The 9,367-nt window shown below is 35.2% G+C and overlaps 2 protein-coding genes across 5 annotated transcripts in view; one reads left to right on the forward strand and one right to left on the reverse strand.

Annotated features, from left to right (window-relative positions):
* The first annotated feature begins 111 nt into the window (after positions 1-111).
* mcfd2 (multiple coagulation factor deficiency 2, ER cargo receptor complex subunit) lies at positions 112-3,457 on the forward strand. Of its 4 annotated transcripts, none has more exons than XM_058796870.1 (4): positions 112-254; positions 699-875; positions 2,330-2,489; positions 2,670-3,457. In XM_058796870.1, exons 2-4 carry the CDS (start codon positions 703-705, stop codon positions 2,799-2,801), a joined length of 465 nt encoding a protein of 154 aa, XP_058652853.1. In that variant the 5' UTR covers positions 112-254; positions 699-702; the 3' UTR covers positions 2,802-3,457. The 4 variants fall into 4 exon arrangements, with proteins under 4 accessions (XP_058652853.1, XP_058652854.1, XP_058652856.1 ...); XM_058796871.1 differs by lacking the exon at positions 112-254 and adding an exon at positions 266-386; XM_058796872.1 differs by lacking the exons at positions 112-254; positions 699-875 and adding exons at positions 925-1,057; positions 1,179-1,293.
* Positions 3,458-4,632: 1,175 nt separating this feature from the next.
* Positions 4,633-9,367, reverse strand: part of prop1 (PROP paired-like homeobox 1) — a 17,595-nt gene continuing 12,860 nt past the window's right edge. The window contains exons 4-5 of the mRNA XM_058796488.1: positions 6,305-6,531; positions 4,633-5,003 (exon numbers count right to left, since the gene is read on the reverse strand). Coding sequence (XP_058652471.1) covers positions 4,650-5,003; positions 6,305-6,531 — 581 coding nt within the window. The 3' untranslated portion in view covers positions 4,633-4,649. The remainder of the gene's footprint in view (positions 5,004-6,304; positions 6,532-9,367) is intronic.

A 9,367-nucleotide genomic window follows, 5' to 3' on the forward strand; every position in this document is an offset into this window, starting at 1 on the left:
TTTGTTCACATAAAATAAAACAACATAAAACATAATTACATTTAAAACATTGTAAAAATAAATAAATAAATAAAAAACACTATCGCGTCCAATCAGAGTTTAGCTGTCGTGTCCATGAGGTGAAAGGTAACTACGGCAAGCTACGGCGGTCAGAAAGAACGGCGTTGTGTAAACATCAGCAGGAGTTCACTGTTACTCTTCTGTGCCTGAACAAATAGAGCGAATATTCACTCGTCAGCTGTGATTCATAGCAGGTGAGTAAATCTGTGTGTGTATGTTGTTATATCGCTGTAAGATGTATTAGGAGGAACGCAGAAAAGCGTTCAGATGACTGTGTAACGGGCAACGTCTACAACTGCTGTTTGGGTGTCTAAACTGCTCTTCCTGTAATATTTCAGTATTCATGTCTATCTTTTTATTCTTCCACATGCTTAGCAGTTATGTTATTGCTTTCCTCCACGATCTCTTTTGATTTCTGTCACTCTTCAAGTTTTTCCATACGTTAGCCACATGCGCTCATTACCATCAGATTTGTGAAAAAACATATACTGTTTATTCATTATAGATATTTTGTGTAATCTAATCGGAATAAATCTTAAAATGCGTGTGTGCTGTCATTGGTCAAATGTTTGTCAGCAGTAATGAATGGAGCTGTTTTTCTTATTCTCGCGTTAACTCTTCATCCCTCGTGATTTCAGTGTAATGAGATTGAAAGAAAGGTCTGGGCAGCTCAGGTTATGGAGCTGGTTTCTGCTCTGCTCCAGCTGTATGCTGACTGTGTGGGCTCATGGAGGACAGCATGGACAACCAGCTGCTTCAAATCAAGTGCCTCCACCAATCACCCGGCTGGACAGGAATATGGTTCAGGATAAAGAGTGAGTAGTTTTTCATTACTTTAAAACTTGTACAGGTACTGTTCTGTTCACGTGATACATATGTCGATAGTGTTAGTTGATTTAGCTTTGATTCGTTTCTAAAATACACTCTTTGCCAAATGACCTCTGCACCGGAGCAGCCTGTCCTGATCTCCGGCTGTCTGTCTTCCAGCTAATAACATGTCAGTAAAACATTAATCCATCCTCAGAAAATCAAAAATACAGCAAAAACGGTAATATTGTGAAATGTCATTACAATTTCAAGTAACTGTTTTCTATTTTTTTTTAAATGTATTTTTCCAGGAATTTATTCTTGTGATGCAAAGCATCATTACTCCAGTCTTCAGCGTCACATGATCCTTCAGAAATCATTCTAATCATTCAGAAATTATGATACACTACTATTCAAACATTTGGGGTAAGTTTTAGCAAAAAGACATTAATACTTTCATTAGCAAGAAACCTTTAAAAAAAAAATTATTATTATTTTTTTTTAAAAACGTGACAGTAAGGACATTTATAATATTTAAAAAAAATAAATTCAAATAAATGCTGGTCTTTTACAGTTTCTATTCATCGAAGAATCATGTATCGTGTTTTCCCCAAAACATATAAAGCAGTAAAGCTGTTCTCAATATTGATAATAAAAAGAATGATTAATAATTATTCTTATTAATAATTGAGCACTAGTAGAAACTGATCAAATTTGAGCACCAGTTAGTATATTAGAAGGATTTCTGAAGGATCATGTGACACTGAAGACTGTAATTATGTAATTATGCTGAAAATTCAGCTTTACATCACAGGAATAATTAACATTTTAAAATATATTCACATATATATATATATATATACACACACACACATATGTAACATTTTTCAGAAGAAGGTGGTTTGGCATAATCTTCAGTTGTTATTCTTTAGAAAAAAAAATGCTGCTAATTAATAATTGGAAAAACGTTTGTCTGTCAAATCGTGTGGTGCAGAAAAAATACAAATCTTTCTTGAAAATGGTATAAACATTTTTCAGAACTGTATGTAAGCAACATCAATACAGACAGAGAGCACATTTCTAGGAGCAACATTTTTAAAAGATTGTCATTGTCCCATGTCTGTTCATTTTACATGCATAAAATGGCAAGAAGAACAACATTTGACAAAAACCGTGTAATTTATTTCTATCAAAGCTGTATAGAAATAAATTAGAAATAGAAATGTAATTCAACATCCAACCACAAAATCAATGGATAGAACCAAATCCCTGCACTACATTAATTCTTTCTTTAATCTGATACACTTGGATATACGTCACAATATGAAAGAAAAGATCTGTCGCTACTTCCAATGAATTGTAACTTTAATCAACCAAAGGTCAGAGTTACTGACTGATACGATCATCTCAAAGTGACTATTCCACGAGTCTTTAATTGAACCTTTCTTCTGTTCTGTTGTAGCCACATCATGGAGCATTTAGAAGGGGTAATTGAAAAGCCAGAATCGGACATGACGCCTCAAGAGCTGCAGCTTCACTATTTCAAGATGCACGACTATGATGGCAACAATCTGCTGGATGGACTCGAGCTCGCCACTGCCATTACTCATGTTCATAGAGAGGTGAGTGATCCACCAGTTTAAAACTCAGACACACCTACGCATGATTTATAAATGATTATTATATTAATTCATAATGACAGTTATAAATGTTTTTAAATTTATTTTATAATTTTAGCTCAAGTACACTTGTTTCAGCCTTTATTACACCTATAATATTGTCACATGGTCTTGGTTTTTCAGGAAAGAGGAGATGACAGCCAGCCTATGAGGGAAGAGGATCTGATCAACCTCATTGATGACGTTCTCAGAGACGATGACAAAAACAATGATGGCTACATTGACTATGCAGAGTTTGCGAGGTCTCTGGAGTAAAAGACGACAGGAAGAGCCGCTGCCTTACTGTGAATGCAGATTACCTCTGGTGTACAAATCTCCAGCACATTCCTTCACGTGTGTGCGATTTCACAGGCACAGTATATTCGTGCTTCAGTATAACCTGTATAAAATGTCATACAATGAAGTGGTGAGGGTCATGATGAAGTGACATGAGACGTTTTGTATGTATGCCATCAGTGTAACAATTATTCGTTGTTGCACTCACATCTGCATATGTCTTGTCAGAATGGACCTTAATGTATAAACTGCCAAATTTATCCACTGTAAACAGGCAGAAATTATGTTATTATCGAATAAATACTTTGCAGCAACCCTTTCCTGCAAAGCTGATGGTTATATGAAGCTAAAGTGGAATAATAATTGCTGCTCTGCTGATAAATGATGGCAAACACGTGCTCTTTATGCCTTAAAGGGATTATCACTGTTATCTGTCATTACAAATATACCCATTCAGAATGATCTGCAATGACAGAATACTTTATTGGTAAGCACAAAGCATCTACCTATCTAGATTTGGGATTGTCTAGATTTACATATAAGTGTGCAATATGCCTGTTTGGACCTGTACAACTTAATGAATCCCTCTGTAGCCCTAATGTTCATTTGCTTGACATTAAAAACAAGTACATGAGTATTGGAAATATATTTGATGATGTTATACATTTCTAAAACAGGAATAGGAATTGTATCCTCTAAAACATAACGGTGCACTGATTTTCAGCTTGCTATTAGGGTCCGAATGTACACAAAAAAATGTCATATGGGTCAATGACGTGATGCTCAATTTATTAATTTATTAGGAAATACATTTCAAATGTAATTTATCCGTATAGAGACTTTAATACATGTTTTTAAATAATAATAATAAAAACACTTTAGGGCATAATTTAAAAAAAGTTATTTTAAACTTTAATATTTTGTAATGTTACTGTTGTTGTTGTTTTTCATCAAATAAATGCAGCCTTCATTAGCATTAGAGACTTCTTTGAAAAACATTCAAAAAAATCCTAATGATTCCAAACTTTAATATGCTTCTTTGATCATGATTTGTTTTATTTTTTAAATAAAATTTTTTTTAGTGCATCTTGATATCATAATGAAGAAAAAAACGCCTCATTAAAAGAATTACATTTTCAAAGGAAGTGTCTTGGCGTAATTTTTAATTGTTATTCTTTAGAAAAGAAAAAAAAAATCCTGCTAATTAATATTTGGAAAAACTTATGTCCATCAAATCGTGTGTTGCAACTAAAATGCAGAAAAATACAAATGGTACTTTTCTTTTCTTTTTTTTCGAAACTATGTCACCAACATGACTTCAGAGAGCACATTTCTAGCAACTTAGCACATTCTGTTTTCAACAAAAATTGTAAAATACTGTCATTGACCCATGTATGTTCATTTTACATTTACATTTTACATTTAAAAAAAAAAGGGGCAAGAAGAACAGCACTTGACATAAACCGTGTGTAATTTATTTCTACCAAAGCTATAAATTGTTAGTGATGACTGAATGGAAATGTAATTCAAATGTTCAAAGGGCCTATTGTACATTTCATCTGATATCTGAGAAAGACATTTTCATAAAAGTCCTTATACAAAGTCTACAATATGTTCAATATAAACTGAATGTAGTTTAATTGTCACAGTTCATTGTTAACAAGGGAAATCAACATAAATGTGATTATTTTTGTCTAGGTAGATACAGCAATAATAATTGAGAGAATCTGTTCTGTGTGATTGCAACTGTAATAAAGAGAAAATGTCAATCTTTCTTTGTCACTGAAAAACTTTATTCATTCTACTGGTTGTAAAACAGCACTTGCTCTAGTTCCAGTGACCAGTGGTTTCCAGTGTGGACACTGAGGCCAGGGAGAGCACTGAAGTGGTGGCTGGTCCGATGCTGCGCAGATACCAGTCATCAGGCTGTCTGGAGGCGTGTGATGATGGAGCAGAGCCGGAGGACGGCTGGGGTGGGTATCCTTCAAGAGGCAGCACTGATGAGAATCGGGGGATATGCGGCAGTGAATGAGGGCACTGGTACTGGCGGCTCATGGCGGAGGAAGGCACGCACATGCTGCTGAAGAGAGGCCCTCGCCCTGGCATCATGCCCACCGGCAGCACTTTCTGAGAGACACGATCCTGCTTGCGCTGCTTGGCACGCCGGTTCTGAAACCACACCTGCAACCAGCGAGAGACAAAACATAGAACATATACAGTAATCAGAGAAGAGAGTCGAGGTTTGGCAGCTGTAGCAACATTTAAATTGCTAATATGTTAACTTTAGATGTTTTAACAGTGGCCAAGAACCAAGAACGCCAGGTGTGAGGCAACAAGTTTCCAGCGATAAGTAATTTGTGTGGCACAGCCAATCAGAAAGGATTAAATTTGAGTAATAGTTTTCAGATTTATAAAATGATAGATTTTACCAATAAAATACTTCATAGCTGCTTTTTTTTTTTTTTTTTTTTCAGATTATGAAATTAAAGAATATTTGGTGTTCTGTATTCTCAAACATTCCTTAAGAATGTTCAAAAAAAAATTTCTTAAGACTGTGTAAAAGACAAAACTTTATTAAACAGAATCATTTGAATTCCTAAAAAACATATAAATATAAATAATCTCTTAAAAGTTAGGATAACCTCCAACTCATCTTAAATCAACAAGTCAAAAAAAAAAAGTTGTTTTATGAATTTATTGGGTTATTATTATTAAAATTTATTTGAAAAGGGACCATGTATAATTTTAACATAAATGTTTCCATTTCATGCATTGTACCGAATTTAGCCGGCATTACCACATAACACTATGGCTACACATATATTACTACTAATCTTTTATAAAAAAAAAAAATGATTGCTTGAAATAGTAGATTTACTTCAAAATGTGTAAATTCAAAGAAATGCTTAGTTCAATGTGTTACTTGATGATTCTTTGCAATTATTTGTAAAAAAAAAAAAAAAGTTTACTCGCAATTTCTGAATTAATTTTTTTTTCTGCATTTTTCCCCCAGTGTGTACTAGGGATGGGCACAAGTAAAACCAGTGATCAATACTGTAAACAAGTATTGGTTATTATTATGAGTGACTTTTTGCTAAATTTGAAATTCAGTAACAAAAAAACAAATAGGGATCTTGTTTTTTAATTGTGTTATTAATTGTGTAATACCAAAGCCTCAAAGAAAAAATCTTAAGAAAAATACAAAGTTTTAATAAAATGTTTGAACTTTTTCGAATTTTTCAGGAATTCCACTTAGCTACATTCTTAAGATTTTCTCAAGAAACGTCTGTCTTAAGAAGATTTTTGTGAATCTGTCCACAAAGCAAGCATTATGTCTCTGCTGGGTTTCTATCCACACGTTTTGCTGTGTCACTGTAAATCGCTATCAGTGTGAACAGTCTCAACACCCCTGGTTAATTCAGTTCCATGTAACTGTATCAGCTCAACAGGTTAATTAGCATGTTAGCGATCAGGCGAGTTACCTGTATGCGAGCCTCATTGAGTTTGGTGGCTCTGGCGAGCTCCTCTCTGTAGTAGATATCAGGATAGTGGTTCTGTCTGAAAGCTAGCTCCAGCTGTTCCAGCTGCTCGTTGCTGAAGGTAGTTCGGTGTCTCCTGCGGGATGGTGAAGGGTACGGTCTCACTCGTCCTCCACCACCCCGGGCGCTCTCAGATGTCCCAGAATCTTTTCTTGGGTGATTTTGAACATCTGCATCCAACAGGGTGAAATTCAAAGAGCTGCGTTCATTATAAGAACTCTTTGTCACCAACAGAAAGAGTCTTGACTCAGGTCTCTCTCTCTAGTTACAAGCAATTTCCTATTGACAGTGAGAGTTTCATCAACCGTTGACACCTCTGAGACTGGATGGATTTGTAGGTAAACATCTCTCAAATGATGTTCACTGAAGACGGAGGATTTAAGAGCCTTAGTGCTTCCAATCAAATGTCCAAGAACTCAAAAGACAGCAGGCTTTGCCACCTAAACTCAATATCGTGAGAGAGAGGCATGCCAGAGCCCTGAGGATTACGCTCAGCTTAGGCAAACAATGGCCAAAAAAGTGACTAATTTGTCAAATTGTGGGCCTCTTGGTTTCCCGGCCTATTCACAACATTAGGGTAAAGAGTGAAAGTGCACCAAACTTACCTCAAATTAGATTTTTGAATGTCATACCGTGCAGTGTTATTTTTGTATCACTTATATATAGTACTATACTATATACTTGTTTTTTTTTGTGTGTGTGTGTTTTTGTTAGCTTTTTTATGTCTATATAATTTTTAGTTTTAGTTTATTTAATTTTAATTCGTTTTAAACTAATAACTTAAACTCATTTCATTTCAGCTGCTTGCCAAGGCAACATTTCTTATTTTTATTTTATTTTTTGTTAATGATAATAACCCTGATTCTACCTAATGGATTATAAAAACACACCTCGAAAAGAGTAACTGAAACATGGTATTTCAAGTCAGATAGATTTTTAATACAGCTTATTTGTAATTTTCAGCATGACAATTTTCTAATTGAAATATATGAAATAATAAAATAAACACCTAAAGACTAAACAAAAAGTGCTGACTGATGTAAGTATATTATGTATTAAAACCACAATCACAACTTTCTTGAACACTTGCTGTTCTAGTTTCTCTTTAACACTTTTATATCTCTAGTTTACTCTTGAAAGTTGCCGCTGCAGAATGACAAAATTCTTGTGATGCTCCTCATTTGTGAGTCGCTTTGGATGAAAGCATCTGCTAAATTACTAAATTGTAAATATTTTTCATCAATATTTCAAATGAAGCATTCTTACCTGCACTTGAGCTAACGGTGACCTCAGAGTAATTTTCAGAGAACTGTTGCTGAGATTTGTCCGTGTCCATTTCAAACTCTCTCTGGTTTGACCCCCGTCCTAACCAAACTCTGCTTTTTCACTGCTATCTAGTGTGACATCACAGAGCAGGCACACCTCTCACCCTGTGCTGAAGCCCACACTGACATGTACCTGTTACTGTCAGTGTGAATGAATTGTAAAATACAACTGAAATGAATTTAGCTGGCTGACATAATAAGCATACCTCTCAGTGGTGCAGTGATAACTGAATAATAACATTGGAATTTTGGAATATTGGACTTGGAATTCTGAGAAGAAAATTGTAATTGACTATTTCCTCCACCAGAGGGAGAGTAAACATAAACAGACACAAGAGGTGAAGGTCTCTGGATCCACTTGAGCACAAAGCAATACAACCAAAAGGAGTGTTTCATTTTAAACAATACATATTCAGTAATATTTGGGATCTGGGAATATAGCATATTTAGATTACTTCATGTTTTGAACATGTGTTATGTTATCACCTCATATTTTTGAGACTAAATTAAAAGTGATTAAAATAGTCCACTAAAGTTTATTTCACTTGCTGCATATTATGATAAAAGGATTAGTAAAAAATAAAATCTAAAAATGTACTTGCCGTCAGGCCATCCACGATGTAGATGAGATTGTTTGTTCATCAGATCAAATTTGGAGAAATTTAGCATTACATCACTTGCTCACCAATGGATCCTCTGCAATGAATGGGTGCCGTCATGTTTCTTACAAACACAGCTTTTCACTTCACAAGGTGTTAATTGATGAACTGGAGTTGTGTGGATTATTGTGATGTTTCATTAGCTGTTGTGCTTTTCTCAAAAAGTTGTCAAAATGTTTTTGAACGAATCAAAATGTACAAATTCACACAAATTCACCACCAGTTGGCTAAAATGTAAAATAGTTATGAATTGCCATGAGTGTGTGCCAAAAAACAGTTTTTTTCTTTTTAATTAAACATTAATCTGATTATTTGTTTGTCAAGCATGAAGAATCAAATTGGTTCTGCTAGACTGGACTGAAGAGCTCTGACAGACTGGATAAAAGTCATTCAGTCCTCAGAGTCAGAGACATGGCAAGTATGAGCGTCATTTTTGCCAAGGTGGGTGACTTAGTGTTCCTGAGGGAGTCTACAGTCAACCAGACCCGGACTGCCAGGATCTGCCTGTTCTTTTCCACAGTTGAAACATGATTTATTCAAGAAGAAAAGAAAGTCAGTTGCGTTCACATGCTGTTCACTAACCTCAACATAAAACCTCAGAGTAGCTTTTGCTCTGAGGGTCACTGAGGTAATGATGACTGAATACAGTTACACCTGTCCTGCAGAGAACCAACAGATCCTGCTGAAGTAACTAAGTCTACTTTACTGTGCTCTTTTCAGCTATCTGTCTATCTATCTGTCTATCTATCTATCTATCTATCTATCTATCTATCTATCTATCTATCTATCTATCTATCTATCTATCTATCTATCTATCTATCTATCTATCTATCTATCTATCTATCCGTCCGTCCGTCCGTCCGTCCGTCCGTCTTGTCTATTCATCTGTCCGTCTGTCTGTCTGTCTCTCTCTCTATCTATCTCTGTCTGTCTGTCTGTTTATCTCTCTGTCTGTCTGTCTGCCTATCTATCTATGTGTATGCATGTGTGTGTCTGTCTATCTATCTATCTGTCTGTCTGTT

Source organism: Onychostoma macrolepis, chromosome 13 (assembly GCF_012432095.1).
Source record: "Onychostoma macrolepis isolate SWU-2019 chromosome 13, ASM1243209v1, whole genome shotgun sequence".
In the NCBI taxonomy this organism is placed as follows: Eukaryota; Metazoa; Chordata; class Actinopteri; order Cypriniformes; family Cyprinidae; genus Onychostoma; species Onychostoma macrolepis.